Source organism: Podarcis vaucheri (assembly GCF_965113315.1).
Source record: "Podarcis vaucheri genome assembly, chromosome: 1".
NCBI lineage: Eukaryota > Metazoa > Chordata > Lepidosauria > Squamata > Lacertidae > Podarcis > Podarcis vaucheri.
The window spans coordinates 53,335,545-53,359,392 of NC_138759.1; the positions used below are offsets into that span (position 1 = coordinate 53,335,545).

The window sequence follows — 23,848 nt, forward strand, 5'->3', positions numbered from 1 at the left end:
TAATAATGGTGAACCAAACTTTTATTAAATAAATGTAACAATCAAAGTTCCACAGTGGAAGATTCGTTTCCCAATACAAAATCATAGAAGATTGGGGGGGGGCACAGACATGAGAAAAAGGCAACAAGGCAAATGTGTGAAACATTCCAATGAGACGTGGGCTCTTAGAGCCCATGGGAGGGTCACTCAGTAAAGGAGTGCATACGTATCATTAAATCCTATCTCTCTGAAGAGCAGTGGGCATGCTGCCATTTTAGTTTCTTCAGAGCCCATTAAATGCAAGTCAGGCCGGCCACTGACATACTTTCTTTTATCAGTGATCCTGGGGAGAAGAGTCGGGCCTAGCACGACCGCTACTCAGTTAAGAGCTGGAATTTCTCAAGGAATTGTGGGAAGGCCAGACCACCACTTTTCAAAACTCCTCAGGCCCAACTCCTTTTCTTGTGAGTCAGCCCTGAGGCCCAATGACACTCCACTTGGAAATGAACTTGATGAACAAATGGTGCTGTTCGAAATCCTCCACAACCCTCACTAAACCCAAATGCATATTCTTTGGTGTCTCTGGGGGTATTTCCACTCACCGTTGGAAGGCGGTGCCCTCATATTTCTTGGTACAGATTTGCCCCACGGGGGCAAAAGGGGTTAATGACCAAGAGGTTAGTCCTTCAGCAAGCACACCAGATTGCACTGTGTGGGAAGACAATGTACAGATGCACCTTCACAGAAAGCCCACTCCCCTTGGGACAAACTTAGGCAGAACCCCTCTACTCTTATTTCTTTCAAGTCTCCTTCCATTGGTCCTTTAACAGAACACACACACCTTCCTTTTACCAAGGGAAAAGCAAGGCACACAAAGGCAAGTAGCTGGTAGCGATAGCAGCCATTTTTTCAGGAGCGACTTGACTGACCACAAATCCCTTATCTGAGCTCCCCAGCCCCACCACCAACCCTCATCACCTCCATGATAGAAAACCATTTGTGAAAATCCCCCCTTGACCACGATTACCACAGCAAACTGTATCTGTGGAGGAATCTGGCTTGCATATTTGCAGCCACAGGATTTCCCGGCCTTGCGGACTCCAAGCCCTGGCTCTCTTCTCAGCCAGGCTCCACTGCATCTATGCACGCAGGCTGCAAGTGCAGACAGTGAAGGTCCAGCCTGGGGCAAGTTTAGACACCAGTCTCATTTTTCTCATTTGCTTTGGGGATAGGTTCCTCCTGCACCTTCTTCATCTCCAGCCCTTTCACCCAGGTGTAAGCAAAGGAGCCCCCGAGAACCATCATGTTACTAGTCCACCATAGGAAGCTCTTGACTTCTTCGTAATAGCCAACGGCTAGCACGGTCTGAGCACATGCTTTCGCGGTCCCGGAGACGTTGTGAGTGAGCGGGCTGGTAAATTTGATCTGAAGTCCTGTCACATAGCCGATAGCGAAGCCGAAGACCCCGCTCAAAGTCATCATGCCCCAGAAGTTGAGGCTCCCCAATTTATCAAAGTAGTAGAGTGTATGGAACTCACCAGAGAACAACATGAGCGGCAGGAACAAGATACAGGCATTGATGTTGTTATAGAACGTCAGGCGCCAGATGCTGCTATCCACAGCAGGCAGCACTTTTTTAGTGTAGATCGCATTGAGGGAGACGCAGAGGCTGGCCAGGATTCCGAAAACTATGCCAGCCCAGGACAATGTGCCTTCAGCTCCCTCCTGGTCTATACCAAGCCAGAAGCCGCCTGCGAAGCAAAGAAGACTGGTGACATACTGGCCAGGCAAGAAAAGAAAAGCACAAGAAGAGCCTCAGAATTAGCAACGTAATCCTTAAGATGCGAGACTTTGACAACTCAGGAGGGGAGAGCAGTTTCTACTCCCTTAGTGTTGTTTATCTTTGGAGATTTGTGGACACACATCAAGACTATCCTGATTCTTCTGGAGATCATTGAAAAGGAGAACTGGGAACTCCCGCAGAGCACTGATTACAAGGAAATGTGTTTTTGTTTCTAAAACTTTAATGGAGAGTCCAAAATTTCAACACAATATTGCATTTGAGTAAGCATTTTGCTGCTAAATATCTTCAGGGCTGGCTCAATCAGCTGCCCTCCCTTACTGAAATTCTGATTCTTATTGGGCTCTGACTCTTGATTTTTAATTCTCTGTTTTCTAAACTCTTCAGTTTTATTTGGGAGAGGCAATTGTGTTTTGTTTTTATTTTGTTTCTAGGAAATGTTATTGAGTGTTGTTAGATATTTTTATTATATTAAGACGTATAATATTTTTGAACAAATAAATACCTTTGTAGCGGGAAGAGGAGATGGACTTGTGGGGCAAGAAATGGTAATTGTAGAGAAATACTAAGCTCTGAAAGTTGCTCAAGCTTCTAGCTTTGACACCAACATCTTTGCTCAGTATTCCCTCACTCAGCTCAACTCAACTTCTTACCAATTCTTTCCACAGATGGTGACCATATGTTGCTAAGTTTTTCTGTATAAATATAAGAGCTTAAAACTTTTATGTGGAAAAATAAAAGTCTATATGCAAGTCACTGGATTTTTCTCCCATGTGAAATGTAAGCATGTATCTTCCATGTATCTTCCATAAGTACTGTATGATCACCCCCATCACTAATGGAGATTAGAAATTTACATGCTATTACTACCTACCAGTTTAGAATAGGCAAGCATCTCTCAGCTTGTAACAGACCTAAATATCAAATGTTCCTTCTAATCCTTACAAGTAATACTGTGAGTGAAACCAATGGTACCATCCATCATACCCATGGCACTTACACCTGTGATGTACTTAATGTCACATTGTCCAACAGCAGTTTGCATTAGACAAAAGGGCCTATCCTTTTTAGGCACAGTAACAAATCAGATAAAGAACAAAGCACTAAGGGACCCATGAGTGATCATGGAATGCAACAGGGACGAACAGGAGTTCATTCGGAAACTTCACAGTCTTAACAAAGGCTATGGTTCCTTTGCACGCCATGAAGAAATGATCTTCATTACTGTTCCTTTAAGAACTACAGAATATTTCCTTCTGGTCAACTTTCAGCAGACCTTTCTGCCTTATCTTCCCCAGTTCTAAGACAGCACCTGACAAATTAGATTGTCACTTATGAAAGCTTTATTTTTTTTAAAAAAAAAGCTCCAAAAAAGTTAGTTCTAAAGGTATTAAACAAATTTCTCTCTCTCTGTGTTATAGAGGACAAGAATATAACTGTCACATTTTATATAAGCTACAGATCCGTGAGGCTAACAGTCTAATTCAGCAGGGGAACAGCCTTTCAGCTGTTACCAATAGGGCTGGCTCTATCATTAGGTAGAGTGAAGAAGCTGCTTCAGGCAACAGTTGCTTGGGGGAAAGTAATGGCAGCAATTCCAGTTATTTCTCCTGAGCCATTCCCCTCTGCTGGAGGGCAGCTGTGCACACCACACCACACCACACCACCTGCCCTGCAGCCCCACACTAGACTGCTGCTGAGAGGAGTGGTGGAGAATGCTGTCCCAGTATTGAAACAAGAGTCAACTACCATTCCATTAAACTTCTGCATGTGGTCTGACCGAGGAGGGAATGGGGGGGCATATTGTCTTTCAGGCAGCGAAACTTCCAAGACAGGCCGCAGTTGCTATTGATAAACAACTGAAAGTTAGAAACCATACTGCAAATCATCCATAGACTCTTCTGCCCATCCTTGCCCTAAGGCTGCAATTCTAGGCATGTTTTCCTGGATTAAATCCCAGTGGGATTCAAGGGGGCTTCTAAGTGAGAGTGCATAGGCTCAAAAGGCACTGGACACAATTATTTGTAGAGAAGTAAAGGCTTGGGGGGCAGGGAGGGAATGGGAGAAGTTAGGAACCCATTTCCCCCCTGCTGGTTTGGGAGAAAACGGGGGAAACCCTGGGGTTTCTTCCACTTCGGGGGTGGAGAGGAAACCAGTTCCCCCCACTCCAAAATTGTTCCATTTCCCCCACTTCTCCATTTGCAAATTCTACCATACTAGAACATACCACCCCCAAGGTGCTTCTCTGCCATACCACTAGACCCTACTCACCTATGATGACCCCGCAGGCCAGCAGGGCGTAGAGAGAAGTGGTCTGCTTCAGGAGCAGGTAGGAGAGCAGCACATTGAAGACGGTGGTGAGGGAGCGCCCCACGTTGTAGAAGGCCACGTCGACGAACTTGAGGCACAGGTTGTTGAAGGTAATCATGCCTATGAAGACCACGGAGAGGGGCAGGACGCTGCGGGACACCTTGAGGTCCATGCGGATGGAGGGGAAGTCCACGACGCCGGCCGGGCAGCAGGAGGCCACGAGGCTCAGGACCTTGCAGATGAGGACGGTGACAAGGCACTGGTAGAAGGTGACGAAGAGCGGCGCTTCGAAGCGCAGCGAAGGGCTGCCCAACAGGTACTTGTTGAGGAACACCATGGTGATGGAGATGAACCAGTAGAGGGAGACCACCGTGGCGATGCGCAGCGCCCGGATTACGAACGGAGGCTGCTTGCCGCCGCCGCCGCCCTCCCCCTCCGGGTGCTGCTGCTGGAGCAGCGGGTCCGAGGATCCGCTGAGGGCCATCTTGAGGATCGCCGAGCGCTTCAGCTGCACCCTGTTCATGGCGGAAAAGAAGCGGGGGAAGAAGCTCAAGGGAGGAACGAGGAGGAGGTGTCCGCGGCCACTCGCGCCCCGACGGCCCCGCTGCCAGCAAAGGGCAGCGCCGGCAGGTTCATGGACGGGATCCCCGCGCCGAGAGCAGCAAGCCGCGGGGCAATCTCGAGGATCGCTGAAAGGATCTGGCGGCGCCGGCGAGAAAAGGCAAGGCACGCAGCGTACTTTACTTGCAAGGAGGACCCATTGCAATCGATCAGTGGGACGCGGCTCCAAGAAACGTGTTTGGCTCGGGGAACGGGAGCCAGGTCCGCGCAGAGCTCCGGCCTTGCTAGGTAAAGGTTGCGCTCACCCCCGGAGCCGGGAAGGGGACGCCCGTTCGCTCACTTCCTCTCTGTGGAGCCCACCAGTCCCCGAGCTCGGCTCCGCCTGCGAGGGGCCGGCCCCGGCTTAAAGGAGCCGAGCGCTCCGGATTTGCCGAGGCAGCTGACGTGTCGCGATGGCGCCTGTCGCAAGATCGGGAAACACCCGAGCGAAGTCGGTAGCACCTTCTGCGCGGGCCAACGTGCCTTTGACACGCCTTCCCCGATCCCAAGCACGGGGTCACCCAGCGGGCAAGCAGCTCTTTGCAACCAACCTCGCGGCTGCTCGCCTGCCCAAGGCCGCCTCGACTTGCTGCAGCAGCTCTCGGAGCAGTTGCCCCAAGTGCAGAAAGGCATTCAGTTGCATCTCCCGGTGGAGAACCGGTGGCCCACCCGATGTTGCTGAACTATAATTCCCATTAGCCCCAGCCACTATGGCCAGTGTTCAGGGATCATGCAACGTCGTGAAGGCCACAGGTTCCCCACCCTGGTGTGGGCCATACAGAGTAATGGTCTGGGTATCTTCCTATGTGTGCGGCTACCACAGCCTCCATGCCTATTTGCTCCTCTTGACCCTCTCATTTCCCTCTTCTCTCTGTCTTCCTGGGCGGTGCTGCAGCTAGGACGTTCCACTTGTGCTGTCTAGAGTGATGCAGCCGTGAGAATTGCATCCAATGGCCCGTGTCCAACATCATACAATTGTAGAATTGGAAGTGACCCTGAGGGTCGTCTAGCCCAACCCCTTGCGATGTAGGAATCACAGCTGATTGCTGCTCCTTGCAACTAGCACTTGCTTCCCTGCTTTGTTAAGGTGGGTAAGTGGCACCTTTGCCACCTCCCTCTGACAAGGAGGGGAGGGCACAGCAGCTATTAAACACCCCTCCCCAGACAGCCCTTCACTCACCTCTCACTTAAGCAGCAAGCAGCTCTTCTGCCTTCTTGCAACAATGACCTGTACTTCCTGGATCGGATGTTTGCTTGCTTCCTTATCTACCTTTTGGTACCACCCATCAATGAAAAATGCTCATGTGGCACCAACAATGTTTTGGCTATACAGGCAGGAAAACCCCCAGCTACAGCTTTTTCCATCACTGCAACCCCACCAGGAAAGGGTCCACATTCTGAATTTCTCTAGCAGCCTTCAAAAACAGCATGAACTCTGATAGAAATTATGTTTTGTAACCTTGCTTCTCCCTTCTCCCTTTCAGCTGCCATTGTTTAATTCAATTTATTTTCATTTAGTGCAGTTATATCCCACCTTTCATCCCTTTACCCCCTTCCAGTAAAATACCAAATAATAATAATAATAATAATTTATTATTTATACCCCGCCCATCTGGCTGAGTTTCCCCAGCCACTCTTGGCGGCTCCCAATCAAGTGTTAAAAACAGTACAGCATTACATATTAATATTAACATACATATTAACATAATATTAATATACATATTAATTACAAAGTTAATGGATATTGCCATTCAAATGGTGTGCATGCTCTGTGACGTGATCAATTATGCAGGGTGGGGCTTACCTGCCCCCCCCCCATATTTTATTCAAGTTGGCACCCCTGCAGACCAGTGTAACAGTCAACCAACATCTCAGCCTCCAGCATACTACAATGGTACCTCAGGTTACAAACACTTTGGGTTACAAACTCCACTAACCCGGAAGTAGTGTTGTTGTTGTTTAGTCGTTTAGTCGTGTCCGACTCTTCGTGACCCCATGGACCAGAGCACACCAAGCACTCCTGTCTTCCACTGCCTCCCACAGTTTGGTCAAACTCATGCTGGTAGCTTCGAGAACACTGTCCAACCATCTCGTCCTCTCTCGTCCCCTTCACCTTGTGCCCTCCATCTTTCCCAACATCAGGATCTTTTCCAGGGAGTCTTCTCTTCTCATGAGGTAGTCGCTTCAGCCTGTCCTTCCAGTGAGCATTCAGGGCTGATTTCCTTAAGAATGGATACATTTAATCTTCTTGCAGTCCAGCACCATAATTCAAAAGCATCAATTCTTCGGCGATCAGCCTTCTTTATGGTCCTGCTCTCACTTCCATACATCACTACTGGGAAAACCATAGCTTTAACTATACAGGCCTTTGTTGGCAACGTGATGTATCTGCTTTTTAAGATGCTGTCTAGGTTTGTCATTGCTTTTCTCCCAAGAAGCAGGTGTCTCTTAATTTCGTGACTGCTGTCACCATCTGCAGTGATCATGGAGCTGAGGAAAGTAAAATCTCTCACTGCCTCCATTTCTTCCCCTTCTATTTGCTAGGAGGTGATGGGACCAGTGGACATGATCTTCATTTTTTTGATGTTGAGCTTCAGACCATATTTTGCACTCTCCTCTTTCACCCTCATTAAAAGGTTCTTTAATTCCTCCTCACTTTCTGCCATCAAGGCTGTGTCATCTGCATATCTGAGGTTGTTGATATTTCTTCCGGCAATCTTAATTCTGGCTTGGGATTCATCCAGCCCAGCCTTTCGCATGATGAATTCTGCATATAAGTTAAATAAGCAGGGAGACAATATACAGCCTTGCCGTACTCCTTTTCCAGTTTTGAACCAATCAGTTGTTCCATATCCAGTTCTAACTGTAGCTTCTTGTCCCACATAGAAATTTCTCAGGAGACAGATGAGGTGATCAGGCACTCCCATTTCTTTAAGAACTTGCCATAGTTTGCTGTGGTCGACACAGTCAAAGGCTTTTGCATAGTCAATGAAGCAGAAGTAGATGTCTTTCTGGAACTCTCTAGCTTTCTCCATAATCCAGAGCATGTTTGCAATTTGGTCTCTGGTTCCTCTGCCCCTTCGAAATCCAGCTTGCACTTCTGGGAGTTCTCGGTCCACATACTGATTAAGCCTGCCTTGTAGAATTTTAAACATAACCTTGCTAGTGTGTGAAATGAGTGCAATTGTGCGGTAGTTGGAGCATTCTTTGGCACTGCCCTTCTTTGGGATTGGGATGTAGAATGATCTTCTCCAATCCTCTTGCCACTGTTGAGTTTTCCAAACTTGCTGGCATATTGAGTGTAGCACCATAACAGCATCATCTTTTAAAATTTAAAATAGTTCAGCTGGAATATCATCACTTCCACTGGCCTTGTTATTTGCAGTGCTTTCTTCTTTTTTAAAAATAATTTTTTTATTAAGTTTTCCATTTAACAATCCAATCATATCACATTAGTTATTCCAAATTATACCAATACATATCAAAAAGTCCAAATATTTTGCCAAATTTTAAATTTTTATTGGGGGTTCCCATGCTTCGAGTTCAGTAAGGGTCCGATCATCTCATATTTCTGCTGCTTTTAGATTCACAAGTCCCATCTTTCGATCTTCTTGTTGTTATCGTTTTTCTTCTTAATAACCTCTGAGTTGTTTCCACAAGTGAGTTAAGGCAAGCATTATTATGTTTCTGTGTAAGGCTCTCCCCTTTTTTAAAAAAGCTGGTAAGTCTTTTGTTTGCAGTAAATCATCACACACTGATCCAAAAGTCCTGCTCGGGTGGCAGGCACCATTTTTGTCAGTTCCGATGAAATAAAATCTAAGTGTCTGCTCATTAATTTTCACAGACCAGTTGCACCATAAATCAGTCTTTCCAGGGAAGATTTTGCCAAGTCAAACTTACAATCCAAACATGATAACAAAGCATATTTGCAGTGCTTTCTAAGGCCCATTTGACTTCACTCTCCAGGATATTTGGCTCAAGGTCAGCAACCACACTACCTGGGGTGTACGAGACATCCATATCTTTCTGGTATAATTCCTCTGTGTATTCTTGCCACCTCTTCTTGATGTCTTCTGCTTCTGTTAGGTCCTTACTACTTTTGTCCTTTATTATGGTAATAACTTTGCCCCAGGATGCGAACAGAAATCGCGTGGCAGTGGCACGGCAGCAGTGGGAGGCCCCATTAGCTAAAGTGGTACCTCAGGTTAAGAACGGTTTCGGGTTAAGAACAAACTTCCGGAATGAATTAAGTTCATAACCAGAGGTACCACTGTATAGCAATGTTGCCACAATTCTGTGTTCACAGTCATAGTCCCCATTTGCAACCCTTAAACAGGATAGATTGCACGTGACAGTAAGTGAGCAAACTGGCAAGTGAGTAAGCAGTGGCAAACCGGAAACTTACTACTTACTTCCTTATTACTTGGCAAGTCCGTTCAGATTACTAGTTGGATACATGCACACCATGGCCTCATCTTCCTAGCCATTCATTTATTTATCCATCTAATCCCTTGCATGCTTTTAAATACATTATCGACTTTTACAATATATTCTGATCATGTCTTTCATGGACTAGTTGAAACTTTGGTTATCTATAACCTTAAGATATACTGCACTACCATCATGGGTTCATGGGTTTCAGATGGGCTATTAACTTCAGAATTCTAATAAATATCTGCCATTGACAAAGGTATTTTAGAGCTGGCTGCAGTTGTGCTGCTTGCCACATGCTGCCCCCTGCTGGTGGAAAGCACACACACATTTATTTATTATGTTTTCTTTTCTCCTGTCGAAAGTTAGCCTAAGGCTACAATTCTAAGCACACCTGTTTGGATATAAATCTCGCTAAATTCACTGGGAGTTGCTTCTCAGTATTTTCTTTTTTTAAAAAAATTATATACCGCCCTTCATCTGACGATATCAGGGTGGTTCACAAGATAAAAATACAGGATAAAAGCACAAATAAATAGTTAGAACCAAAACAATAACCTCACCTCCCACAAGCACCTTTAAATGGCCATAGAATATTAATCAGCCAAAGGCCTGGTTGAAGAGGACCGGGCCTCCCTGGTTCCAACCAAGCATATCGCAGGGAAGATGGAGACACATAGAAGGGCCTCGGAAAAATTTATTTAGTTAAAATATTTATTGACTGCCTTTCTGAGTGCAGCTCTCAAGGCGGCTTACATGATCAAAATCCAGAAACACAGTAGTAATGCAAAAACTTAAAAATACGATCTCAATAGCCAGACAGTCTCAACAGGGCGAAGGCAGTCCTAAATGATTTAGGGCTTTTATAGGTCATCGCCAGCACTTTGAAGTGTGCCAAGAAATAAATGGGAAGGCAGTGCAGCTATTTCAGTAAGAGAACCATATGCTCCCCATATGCAACCCCTTAAAAATCTGGCCAACACATTCTGGGCCAACTGTAATCTCTGGGTACTTGTCAAAGGCAGGCCTGTGTAGAATGCATTGCAGTACTCCAGACATGATGTGACTCTGGCTTGGTACATGTCACCATGGCCGGGTATGCGTTCTCCAGGAATGGCACACAGGTAGGCACACTGGTCTCCATTGAGCAAAGGCACTCTTGGTCGCAGTCAACTCCTGGGCATTTAGTGTCAAGGTCGAATCCAGATGAACTCCCAAGTATGCACTGGTTAATCCTCACAGAAGGCAGCGATGGCTACCAACTTGGATGGCTTTAAAAGATCAGTTCATGGAGAATTAGGATGACGCTCTACTGACATTGAGCATCTTTGTCTTATCTGGATTGTACTTCATTTTGTTTGCCCACATCCAGTAGATTGCCATCTCCAGGCATCAGTTCAGGACCTCCACAGCTACCTTAGAAAAAGATGGAAAGGAGAGCGAGCTGGGTATCATCTGTCTGTGGATGACACCAAACTCCAAATCCCTAATGACCTTCCCCAGCAAAGGACACACAGTGACACAGTTCAGCCAACTGAAATATTTCCCCTTCTCCTTCTACATCTTCAGTGTCCTACGCAGAAAAGGATGTAGGTGCCAGATTTGAGGATGGGAGGGAGAGGTGGTGGGGGAAAGTTTCAGAAGAGCGGCAGCCTGGTTCTGCATGCACTCACTTGGAGGTAACACCACTGCATTCCTTATTCCAAGAAAAATGACCACAGGATTGCAGCTTGAGTCAAGGAAAGTAGGATCACGAGTGCAGCAGATATTCGCAGGGCTGGAATTTCTGATATACCGTTGTCTTACGGATTTTAGCCCTTCTGCATTATGCCACGGGTCCACCTTGCTCAGGGTGGGATGAGGAATCTTTTTTGGCCCCAGGGCGACATTCCCTCATGGGCCACAATCCAGAGGCCAGGGCCAGAGGCAAAAAGTGGATGGAGCAAAAGATGTGACTCCTGCAGCAGGCTGCATTCCAGACGTGCCACCTTCCCACACACATTTCTCTACTCAGACAAACAAGGGGCATGATCACAGTGTAGTGACACCTTCCACATTAGCAAAAAACCAACTAAGCAAGGATGTAGATCTGGACCAGAGAGGGGCGTGGCCTGAGGGAAGGTGTGTGGCCTGGGAAGAGTCCCAAAGGCTCAACAGAGGCTCTGGGACCTGAGGTTCCCCACCTTGCCTAACCCAGCATTCTGCCTCCAGCTGTGGAAAGCCAGATTCCTCTGGGAAGCTTGCAAGTAGGGTAGGATGTAAAGATAGGCGGCCACTCCCTATTTGTTTATTTTTTTCCTCCACATCAAATCTCTGAGTTTGGAGGTTCCACTTATCTATAGTTCCTGATGGCTCTTGAAGCACTTCTTCATATATTTGTCTTAACTTTTTAAAAAAGAAAAACAGCAGCAACAAATCAACAATATCACCACATCTGGTAGTAATGAATTCCATAGATTATTATTATTATGAACACATGTCCCTTCTACTTATCAAGATCCCGTTCTACTCAAAATATACCTCTGTTTGCTTACAAATAGCATTCCTGCCCCCCCCCCCCCCAGATTTATAATAAGCAGGGATAGCAAGGACCTCTGTTGTAATTTATAGCATGGATGATGAAACCTGTAGCCCTCCAGATGTGGTGAGACTCGCATCAGTCCAGGCAGCATGGCCAATGGTCAGGGATGATGGGGCAGAGACATCTGGAGGGCTTCATGTTCTTTATATCCAATTTAGCTTGCAGTTCAAATCCCTTGCCTCCGGGACCTTGATGATTGGCAGTAGAGCTCATGGCAGCAAAGGTGGTGGGACAGATTGGGCGTGATCTCTTGCACAGTGCATTCATTTGTTTTATTTTATATATTTTACATATATTTTATGTATCATCTTTTCTTCTAAGGAGGTGATGATGATTCTCCCTTTTGCTTCTTATCCATTTTAGTCTCCTTTTCTTTTTCTTCCAGAATCAGGCAACACACACACACACACACACACACACACACACACACGGACAGTTTTCTGTTCACTATGATAACTATAAAAATATCAGTTTTAAATGGAAGTTTTGATTATGCCACATATTGATATCTCTTGTGAGGAAGTCATGGTGTTTGACATGCACACAACAGTTCAATGGACTTGAGAGTAAATTAACAGCATAATTTACTATGGAGCACGGTGGTTAGTGAATATAGCACAATAGGTCATCCTGACATGGAACAGTTTCCTTCTCAATTACAGAGGTCACAAGATGGTAATTGATGCTGGAGGAGACATAACTCCTGGCACCACATGGTGCAGTTCCAGCAACTTCGTGTTCTGCATGTGGCATTGCAAATCAATAAGGGCCTTGTCTATTCAGTGGCGCTGCAGGTATTAGCTGTAGAGATCATTCCCAGCAACACCAAATACTGTAGTCTGCTCAAAAATATACAGGACCTACAAGTCTGCTGTTTATACATATAACCAGGTCACAAGTTCACCAAGAGGGCAGAGTTTTTCACTTGAGCTGCACTCCGTTCAGGCACATACCTGGTTAAACAACGTAAGTAAAAGGGCTCTAACTCTGTGTGGTTGGTGCTGCTGTATCTCGACTAGGGGCATGAAAGTGCTTGACTAGGCAAGAGGAACGTGTAAGGCTCATACAGCAGACGTCATATGTCTTGCACTAATGCAGCCTTTCCTAACCTGAAGCCCTGCAGATGCTTTGGACTACAACTCCCATCAGTCCCAACCAGCATGGCTGATGGGAGTTGGAGTCTAAATCATATTTAGCATACCAGGCTGGGAAATGGTCTACTAATAGTAACCTTATTTAGACACAAAAGCAAATAGAATTGCAAAAGCCAAAACCCCCAAACAGACTGCAGAATGCTTATAGGGAATCAGGTCTGGAGATTTTGACTTGCTTCAGTACACATATCCAGGATTTTGCAATCATCTTGCACCAACCCTTTTATTATAACAGAACAATTCCATACACCACAGTAGGCAGAGTATTATGGATTAATCCAGGCAGAGCCATCTAGTCTCTTAACCAAAGATCATCCATTTACATGAAATCAGCAGGGCAGGAAAGCATAGCAGGAGCGGTGACGTTTAGCAGCACAAAAGCAAACAATGCATAAGTAATGTGTTATGCTGTTCCAACTGGTGTCACCATCTGTAAGAACAAAGCAGCACAGCTTGCAAATATATGTTATAAAACAATATGCATTCCATAATGCCAAACAGCTCCATCTTTGGCTCAGATCTGTTCTTGCTATTGAGATGGAAACTCTTTCATAGCTCTGAAGGACCACATCCCTGCATCATACACATGCCGGTTTCTGAACCATATGTTGCTGTTGTTTAAATGCCAGTAGTGTCACCCCACTTTACTCCTTCTGTGTATCTATCCAGAATGAGGCCACCCTCCAGACTGGTCTTTTACAGTGGCTGTATTCAGCAACAAGCATATACACATTCCACGTGTACAGTATTATTAGTGGTTTTGTTCTGGGACATCTTCTCCTCTTGCTTCAGAAATGCTCTCCTATACTATACTGCTGCATTATCGACTCTTCTCAGTGCTTAGTAGTGTTGTGTCCTTCACTGGCACCCACTGTGTGTGTGGGCTCACATGCACCAGGCGGGACCAGGGGCTGGGCATAGAGGTTAAACAAAACCCGCTGCGCCAGCCCAACGCACGCCGCTGGTAGGGCCAGGCAGACGGGCACAGAGGGTTCATGGGGCCATGCTGTGCTGTGTCACTTGCCCACCTAACAAGCTGGAACATGTGCAGAGGAGGGCAACCAAGATGATCAAGGATCTGGAAACCAAGCCTTATGGGGAACGCTTGAGGGCGTTGGGTATGTTTAGCCTGAATAAGAGGAGACTGAGGGGAGATAGGATAGCCATCTTCCAATATCTAAAGAGCAGTGTCACGTGGAAGGTGGAGCAAGCTTGTTTCCTCCTGCTCCGGAGGGGAGGGCCCAAAGAACTTTCTGTTTGACAGTGGATCTGACTCCCTTGGAAGGTGGTGGACTCTCCTTCATTGAAGGGTTTTAAGCAGAGGTTGGATGGCCATCCGCCGCTGATGCTTTGGTTGAGATACCTGCATTGCAGGAGGCTGAACTAGATGACCCTTAGGTCCTTTTCTAACTCTACAATTCTATGATTCTAAGAGCTAGACAGGGAAATTAATTTACATAATTTACATAAAAATGCATTTTGGGGCTCGCTGGTCTGGTCTACTTCTTATTGGACCTACAGGTCCATGAAACATTTCTCCACCCCACCTTTAATGTTTGGGACCTGCTTATACCTCACCCTCTTAACCACTGTAGTCTCTCATTCCGACAGTATGCTGGTAGAAACATGTTACGTTAATTTCACAAACAGATCCTCTGGAACAAATGCTTAGGACGGGCGGGTGGGTGGGTGGGAGGCGTGAATCTGTTTGCATTTTAACAGTGCATTCTAGCCTTCTCTCTTTCATAGAAATACCATGTTCCTTACAATAGCATTCTAGTTGGATATAGCTTTCACATCTTTCATTTAATTCCCTTCATTGTCCTTTTCCTTCATTAGCATAATGTAAGTGCAGCGGTTAGAGAATGCAAAGTCCCATTGTATCTTAATCTTCTCTGTTCCCTCACCCCACCCCGACAGCTTGTTTCCTGCACAATTCTCTGCTACAGTCTTGCCAAGATTTCTTTCAGAGAAGTGGCCAGGTAAGTGGGAGGGATGTTTACCATGTTCAGTTTTGTATGTTTACGGCGCCTTAACCAGATATATAAAGTGCCTTGCACTTTGGTGGAGGCAAGGTATCCATAAATCAAAGAAAACACGAGAAGGTACACAAACATGGAAATTTAAAACATGCAAGAACCTCTGGTTTTATGTTTCAAACTAGATGATGATGACACATGTCCCTGTCCCACTGGGTACCACAACTCTGCCTGGCATACTATACTCTGTCCATCTTATACCATTTATTTCCTTTTCTTCAGCAAGCTTAAGGTCAGGTACTATAAGTAAACTGTTTTGTCACAAATGTGGATTTTTTTTGGGGGGGGAGTGGGGAATCTATGACACAGCGTCTACTAGTGGGTTATTTCACTATTCTCTAGCTTGAACGTTAGCCCACATTTGCTATATCTGTGCATTTATACTGCCGAAAAGATAGGGTTGCATACACATTATAACTTTAAAGCCCATTCAAAGCTCATTCTTTCCTTCAAAGGATTGTAGGCACTGTAATTTACCCCTTGCAGAGTTGGAATTCCAAGAAGACCTTAACAAGCTGCAGTGCCCAGTATTCTCTGAGGGAAAGAATGTGCTTTGAATGTGCTTTAAAGATACACTGCGCACTAAGACTGTATCTATACTGCAGCAGTGTAGTATAGGACAGTTGATCCCAAACACTTTCCCGCACTGACCACTTGAAAATCGTTGTGGGTCTTGGCAGACCACTTAATTGATTTTAATGCTGGTTATAGCAATTGTAATGCACTGAGCTAGATGCAGTATGGTTTTTAATTGTATTTCGTATTGATTTCTTTTATTTCTTATTCAAATCATAATACAATAAAATACAGTATAAGAAATAAAAGAACCAACTGGCACACAATTAAAAATAAAGATGACTATTTAATACAGTGGATGTGCAGCTTTCCATTTTCAACTGCAAATCCACAGACATGCCACAAACCACCTGACTGAAGTTTGTGGACCAGTTTGGGAACTCCTAATATAGGTGAACTTTGCTGGGCACACAGTGGCTACCGTACGCTGAATTTTGCATGGATCCATGAAACTTGCATTCTTGGCCCAGTGTCTCTGCACATTTACTTTGGTGTAGACATGAGCAGGACTGAGCTGTGCATCAGGAAAATGGCCTGTGTCAATTGCCCCTAAAAATGTGGAATGGAACTCAAACCTCTTTCTTGCATAGTATTGTTTGCTTTATTTTAATTTGTTACAGCAGCTAGCAAGAAACTTTTGAAAGAAGTTTAGGGTGCCAGCCAATCCCTGGTTTGCAATACTTGTGCATCCATGATCAATTTATCAAAAGTGTTGGAGGACATTCATTTCATAGTGCATTTTGTCCGATATTTAAGAGCAATTGCGATAAATAGCCCTGATACGAACAACCGAGTGCCTAATGCAGGCTGAAATTCAAGGCAGAACAATGAAAACATTGTTGAAGCCTGCTGAGAATGCCTATCTTTATCTACATATCTAAAATGTTTCTCTATTGAATAGTGTATTTTCCCATTACCTCTACATTCTATATCAATAAAAGAACTAGATGTGTGTAGATGCAAAGTTAGATATTGTGGCTAAGCTTGTTAGTGAGGGTGACACCTTCCTGCAGGACCTTGTTGTTGGAACAGCTGGGATTTGTGTAATAATAATAATAATAATAACAATAATTTTATTATTTACACCCTGCCCATCTGGCTGGGTTTCCCCTGCCACTCTGGGCAGCTTACAGCATATCTAAAAACATAATAAAACATCAAGTGTTAAAAACCTCCCAATAAAGGGCAGCCTTAAGATGTCTTCTAAAAGTTGTGTAATTCTTTGTCCCCTTGACATCTGAAGAGAGGGCCTTCCACAGGGAGGGTGCCACTCTCGAGAAGGCTCTGGTGCAGACCTACACAAGCTGTGAGCCATCAAGCTGAAGAAATCACACTAGCCCTGTAATGTTGCGGCCAAGGTGCCTGACATTAGTCCCAGGAAGGCAGCTGTTGTCAAACGTTTACAAGAGCTCTAGGGAGGAACTGCTCCTCTAGTAAGAACAGGAGCATGAAAAAAACACATAACCACAAGGTAACAAAAGTAGCATCATAGAATTGTAGAGTTGGAAGGGACCCCGAGGGAGTCAACTAAATCTCAACTAAAGTACCCTGACCCATGGCCATCCAACCATACATTGGATAGAAGGCCTTGACTGCTGCCTTTCAGAATCAGTTTGCCACATATACAATGACAGCAGCCTTCTCTTCTCCATTCACCAAGCAAACTCCATTTTTGTCTTCAAACCCAGCTCTTCATGAAAGCATTTCTGGAGCCGCGTGGCTGTACCTCCATTGCTGTCTCTTCCCTATGCCTTTCTCAGCACCCATTTGACAATCTCCAGCATCTCCGTCCACTCCCATCTAGTATAGAGTGTATAAATTAGGATTTGCCAACCTTCTGGGGTCAGTGGACACATTTGGAGTTTTGAGAAAGGGCCACAGGCAAGGGTCACAGTATGGCTGCCATGGCTGGTGTAGCATAGCACAAAATGGGTGCTACATGTAACAGAGCAGAAACACAGGTAGCACCACTGAAAGGTGTGGGCCTTCTGTTCCTCAGTCTCCCATCAGTGGGAAAAAGGCACCTATTTTAGCCACCACTATGCTCATTCACAAAGAGATGCTTTTTTCTGAATGGAAATGAGGGTGGGCTTCTGTCCTGGCATCCAGCAAAACTTGGGCATGTCTGACAGGGCATTTTCAACATAGGAGGCCAAGTCAGTGCAAGCAGGAACTCAGCAGGGAAGCGCAAACTGCCTCATGTGCACCATGGATTTTTGAGGATATATTTATTTATTGAATTTGTATACCACCCTTCCTCCAAAAGGAGCCCATGGTGGCGAGTGAGACCTTTCATGGGTGCCATAAGAGGTACTGGTGGGAACAATGGCACCCATAGGTGTCACCTTGGTGACCATTGAAATAAGCCTTTTAGGTTTCACTTTTAGGTTCTACCAGCTAGGACCAACAACATGTAGAATACTGACTGGCACGATGATATTCATTATGCACTTCTTGCAATAAAAGTACTATATACAACTGATGAATAAACATTCAGTCCTGTGTTGTGATTTTTGGAGAACAAAACATGCTGCTATAGTCAGATAGGGACACTGGAGGGCACCAAAGTGCCTGCTATGGAAAACTACATAGCAGGTGTACAAGCCGAAGCTTCTCATTGATCCAATGACCGTTTCATACATTTATGCAGCAACAAACCTCAGTTTGTAACCAAAAGAACTCTCAAAAGGGAACCATAGCCAGTTCTGTCTCCTTGATGAATGGTTTTACATTTTTAAGGTATACACCTAGATCATCATATGGATATAAACACCCCCCCAAAAAAAAAATGACTGTTAGAGGCAGGGAATCAGCTCAAACCTTTCAGAAGTGTAATGAAGAATGAAGAATATAAAGGATTAAAAGTTTTCTTATACAGTTCTAATTTCTCAAGGATCTTGGTGAAGCTGCTAAGACCACAACTGTAGGAGGAAGCAGCCTGTACAGCGGAGGGTTTCTAAATATTACTAATGGGAAGTGCTGCTGGGGATAAATATACTGTTACCTACATGCACCTCAGTCATTGAGCAGTGAGAGATTTCAGGGATGCCAACACATACCTTGTGTATAGTTTTCTTGAAATGGCAATGCTTGGAAATGGAGGCATTGTCTGTGATATAAGGTTTATTCACACATATAGACTGGCTGAGCATAAGATGGAGAGGTCACAGCATTAGTACTGTAACAGATCCTGCTAATCATAGGGCTTCAAGGGACCCAAAAGGACATCCAGCCAAACCTTATTCCTATGGCACTGTGTTGTTGCCATCAACATATGCACTTGTGGGCAGAGGGCATAACCACCAACGAGCCATTGCTAACAAATGGCCATTAGATAGTTCAGTAGATGTATAACTTCTGAAGGAGATCTACATCCTGTGTCACAGATGTCACTGACCCAGTCGCAACAGATCCTGTGACAGATGTGGACCTCTATAGTTTCGGTCTGAATCCTCTTGGGCGCAATGTGTAGCTGGTGATATAGATTTGTCAGAGATCTGGATTCAGTGTGTTCCATCCCTTGTGGCATTTCTCCTATTTGAGAGCACTGTGTACCACTGACATTATTATTTATTTACTGAGTTTCATTATTTTATCATCAAAACAGGTGACCCGCAAATATCAATATGGGCTGTTTGTATAATACTCATGGAACAAAGAAGAAGAAGAAGAAGAAGAAGAAAACAACTACAAAAATCAATATATATGCACTGCAAGAACTATGCAGTAGGCGGTACAGGATTCAGCCCTCCAGATTAATATCAGAGGTGGAAGCTATCATTGGGTGCACTTCATTAATTTGATCTCCTTTTTGTTCACAATAATCTCATGGCCTCATAATAACCTTAAAATATAGGTTATTATTGCTGAGGAATTTAGGGTGGGACAGTGAGATGTCAAAGTCCCCAGCTGTGTAGGAATTTGAACCAGAAGGCATGTCCACACAGCACATGCTCACTTTAATTTGCTATGGAGCCAACCCATGCCACTTTATTTAGCACCATATAACATATCAAGGCACTAGCTCCCTAATAATGTTCCAGTTTTCAAATCATTCCCTTGCCTCTGCAAGATGGTTGGGCTACTCTTGTGCATGGCTATGGCTCCTAGTTTCCACCATCCTCCTCCCTGTCTGCTTTCCTTGTTTAAAACACAAACAGTTACTCACTCACTCAGTCACAGTTGTCCAATTATGCATTCTTCCAGCTTTTGAGTATTTTATTTCTCATCATGAAGAGCATTGTGGCTGAATAAACACTATTATGTGAAATTTAAATAATGATAAAAGGGGAAAAATACAATCATGCCCTAAAAACTGTGATTGCATCTGCTCCTATTGTATTTTCATATTTCTAATCATGGCGATTATTGAGGTTGAACCTGAGCTATCAAAGCCCCCTTTTGCAGCATTCTATGCATGGGAAACGAACTCATTTTCAATCTGGTAGGACATGGGCCAAATTATGTCAGGAGCTTACAGGGATTCATTGCTGATTTTAAACAAATGTACCTGGTAGTTTATGTGGCACATCTGAAAACTGATACAAGTCTGCATACAAGTTGCACGAATTTGAAGGAGGTCTGGCTTCAGGAAACAAATTCCAGAGGGGGAGCCATGCTTTAGTGATGAAAAACAACACCCCTGAAAGATACTGTACAGAGACAGGCATGGATCAGGTTGTCAAAGAGGACAATAGCAGGGATGAGGTAGAATTCTTGTTCACTTCAGATTTAAAAAGTGAGTTTTCCTAATCTACACTTTATGAAAAAAATACATGAACTGAAACCCCATCCTGTGAAATTTGCACTTCTCCCAATTTTGTGTACAAAACTGCATATACAGTGGTACCTTGGGTTACATACGCTTCAGCTAACCCAGAAATAGTACCTCAGGTTAAGAACTCTGCTTCAGGATGAGAACAGAAATCGTGCTCCGGCGGCACAGCAGCAGCAGGAGGCCCCATTAGCTAAAGTGGTGCTTCTGGTTAAGAACAGTTTCAGGTTAAGAACAGACCTCAGGAACGAATTAAGTACTTAACCCGAGGTACCACTGTACTAAAGTTTGCCTATAAATGTCCATATTAGCGAAGCCACCATACAAAAGTGTTATATTAGGTAACATTGTTTTGCAAAAATGGGTGTATTAGGCACAACTGCATACAAAAACGTGGCACATTGGCAGAATGTCGCATTAAAATGCTGATGAGTTTTCACAAGGACTTTTTATTTATTTATTGCAGACTGAATTTAACACCGGGAAAATGAGAAACAGAAATTTCCCATCCCTAAGAGACTGGGAGGTGATTGGAATGGAATATCTTGGAAAAACAGCATGTTAGAGGCTGTCTGGGCCCCTGAGCAGGAGCACTCCACGCTGCCATGTTTATTACAAGTGTCACTTTTTAATTTGAACTACTTTCCATCACCACCCACCGATTCTGCTTTCAATATCACTGGCAGAGATGCTGCTATTTACTCTTCAGAATAATCAGTAATCCTAGCCAGGATAGTGATGGAAATGAGTGAAACCAGGTTTGGAGAACAGAGAAGGGAACAGAGTAATTAGAAGGAAGAGGAGATGGGGGTAGATCAGGGCCGACCCAAGAAAGTTTGATACCTAAGATGGACCTCAAGATGGTGCCCCCCTCCCTGCCAGGGAAGAACGTCTGAGAGGAGAGCATCAGGAGCAAGGTGGGGAAAGGAAGATTGACAACAGAACCCTGCCGCCCCAGGCAGTCACTTCTCTTTGCCTCATGGGTGGGCCGGCCCTGGGGTAGATCATGATAGGGATAGAACAGGGAAGTTTGGGATAAAAGAGCTAGAAGATTCACCACCCCCAGCTCTGCCAGAGGCAGGGAGCACAGAGTCACTATTAGGATGGCAAAAACCAAAGTTACCACTACAGACTCAAAGGGCCGTGTGAATTAGTTTCGGTAAAATCAGATTGATCAATGGCTATTTGGGAATGGCCAGTTTCTTAGTTGCACGAGTCATCAGATATGATGACCCAAACACAAAACAAGATAAATGGAAAACATCTTTGTATAATCTGCACCTGTGTTGTTTCTGTCTGCAAGTCTCTTCTTACCTTGTCCACCCCTTTGCTGGCACAGACAGGAGTAGTTCCAGGAAAGCTGAGAAGGAAGAGAAGGTAATAATAGGCTTTGTTTAAGGAAACTTGCAATCTTTCACCCGGGAGACATTTTCTTTGCCACTTAATTTCCTTTGCCGTACAAGAGGCTGCAGCAAAAGTGACCAGCAGGTATTCCTACGATGATAAAAAAGAGGAGAGACAGCCAATATGAGAGGTGAGTGGTCCTGCCTCCCATTAAACCCAGAATCATGCTGAGAACCACCCCAAAGGAAGTGCAGTTCTATGCCAAGCAAGACAGCAAGCAAAAAAACCCCGAGTTCGAGTTCTGTGGGCAGGTTGCTGCCTCATGATTTATCACCCGAGCCCTTGGAAGCTCTCGAAAACCCGGGGCCTAAGTGTTCCTGAATAGTGGCATTAATTACTATTAAAAACACACATTTATATCTCTCTCACCTGCTTTAAATCCTGTGAAATTAGATTTCCCACCCCTCCCCTCCAGCCTCAGTGGCAGCCGGGGGTGCTTTATGGGCCTATAAAGCCTTACAGTGCCTGCAGCCTCTACCGGCTTTTATTTATGAGGCCTATAACAGGCTTCCTGGCTCCACTATCAGTGTCCCCTGATAATTTCATTTCAGTTTCCCTCGGATGAAATGATTCCCCACAGCCTCTGCGGCTCTGAGAGTTTTCGGAGGCAGGGTAGCATAAAGGGTATGCGGAGCCGGCAAGAGGCTGAGCAAAGTGATTTGCTGCAAGCGCCGGCACAGAGTCACTTAGAGTGCCACAAACACACTTGGAGTGTGTTTAGAACCTGGCAATCCTTTACTATCAGCGGCAATGGGAGTAAATGTTCTGCCTCCTGCCTAGATTAGATTAGGGAGGCTCAGGAGCGCCTGCTCTTTCCCCTGTCGTTCCTTCTAAATAGCAAACTTGGGAGGGTGATTGCCCATCAGTTTGGAAGCAAAATGGAGGACACCCCCCCCCAAAAAAAAATAAGGTAGTGGTTCCTTTAAAACTTTGGCAGTGGGGGTGTGTGTCCTGAGTATGAATATTTGTAAATTAAAAGGATTTTACAACAAAGCACCAAATGGCCTCCTCACAAGGGCCTGCCAATTTTGCACAGAAAATGTTGGCGTCACTTCAAGATGGGAGATGGGGGTGAGGGAAGAAAACTGTAGAATTTGCCTGCTCCAAACCCCTAGCAGTCTATAGAAAGTAAATTGGAAGGGAGGGGGATTTGAGATGACAAGGAAAAATCCCTTGCCAGGACTGCAGGTCCCACTTGCTCTATTTTATTATTTACTTACTTAGATATTTATTAAATCTATATCCCGCCCCTCCTTCCAAATGAGCCCTGGGAGGCAGACAACAAGTAATAAAGCGTCTTAAACATTCCAGTACAGATGCAGACTGGGAAAGTTCTCAGCTCAAAAGTCTTCAGAAACTGTAGTTTGTTAAGGGTGCTGGGAATTACAGCTCTGTGAGGGGAAAACTTCAGTTCCCTTCTTTGAGGGAAGTCATACGCTTTAAATGTGTGTTGGATGCACTTTAAATGTGCGGTTTGGATCTGCACCATAACTGGTTTTGGTGAAAAGCAGCATTTGCATGTTTTCATGGCGCTTCAAAAACCATCAACATCTGTTTAGTCAGATGGTGGCGGGAGGAAGAAAATAAGTTTTTTTGCAGTCCAGGGCATGGTAAGGGTTAATTTGCCTGTAATGGGAGAGCCTGAGAAAACAGCCTACCCTGGAGTGAGGCTTCAATGGACTTCTTCTTGCCTATGATAGCAACCTGTGAAAAGTGAGATACTTTTTGGGACTCATTTCTTTAATTTTTCTGGCACTTGTTATGACCTCAGAACACTTCCACTTCAGACCTTCTAGACTCTCCCTGAGGAATTGGCCACATTTGTGCACAAAAGCCAGCCTCCTAGATGGAAATTGATAGATCTTTGCCTCCACTCTCCTCAGGCTGAGCATGTTAATTTATAGATTGGATCTGTCACTCCTGATATATGATATCCCTCTTCCTTAATGCAGCCTTCAAAATGAGTTTTTAAGACTTGGTCATCTGGAGAAACTGTGTGTGTGGAAGGGGCAACTTCTCTTGCTTTGAAGCATTCAGAATTGGGTGTTAACACTGGTTAAGAGGAGAAGTTCTTCGTTCAAACTTTATCTGACCCATGGGCTTAAGGAAGTCACCATGTCTGGGTGCCAGCATCAGCGCTGGCCCTACTATTAGTAAACTGTTTTGAGGTGGGTGTTGTTGTTTTTTTGCAGTCAAGTG

At 44.8% G+C, this 23,848-nt stretch overlaps 1 protein-coding gene across 6 annotated transcripts; it reads right to left on the minus strand.

Moving 5' to 3' along the window:
• Nucleotides 1–22,541, minus strand: SLC35C1 (solute carrier family 35 member C1). 6 transcript variants are annotated; one of them, XM_082226254.1, is made up of 4 exons: nt 22,426–22,541; nt 21,560–21,739; nt 4,052–4,605; nt 1–1,730 (listed from the first exon to the last, which is right to left on the minus strand). In XM_082226254.1, the coding sequence occupies exons 3-4, from the start codon at nt 4,572–4,574 to the stop codon at nt 1,171–1,173; spliced, it is 1,083 nt and encodes a 360-aa protein (XP_082082380.1). In that variant the 5' UTR covers nt 4,575–4,605; nt 21,560–21,739; nt 22,426–22,541; the 3' UTR covers nt 1–1,170. The 6 variants fall into 6 exon arrangements, with proteins under 6 accessions (XP_082082380.1, XP_082082381.1, XP_082082379.1 ...); XM_082226255.1 differs by having other exon boundaries at nt 22,374–22,476; XM_082226253.1 differs by lacking the exon at nt 22,426–22,541 and adding an exon at nt 22,019–22,326.
• Between the last annotated feature and the right edge of the window lie 1,307 nt (nt 22,542–23,848).

Coding starts and splice junctions, on each gene's coding strand:
- SLC35C1 (XM_082226252.1), bottom strand. CDS start 4,613: ATGAACAGGGTGCAGCTGAAGCGCTCGGCGATCCTCAAGATGGCCCTC. Junction 1,731..4,051: donor GGCCTGCGGGGTCATCATAG/GTGAGTAGGGTC, acceptor TTTGCTTCGCAG/GCGGCTTCTGGCTTGGTATA.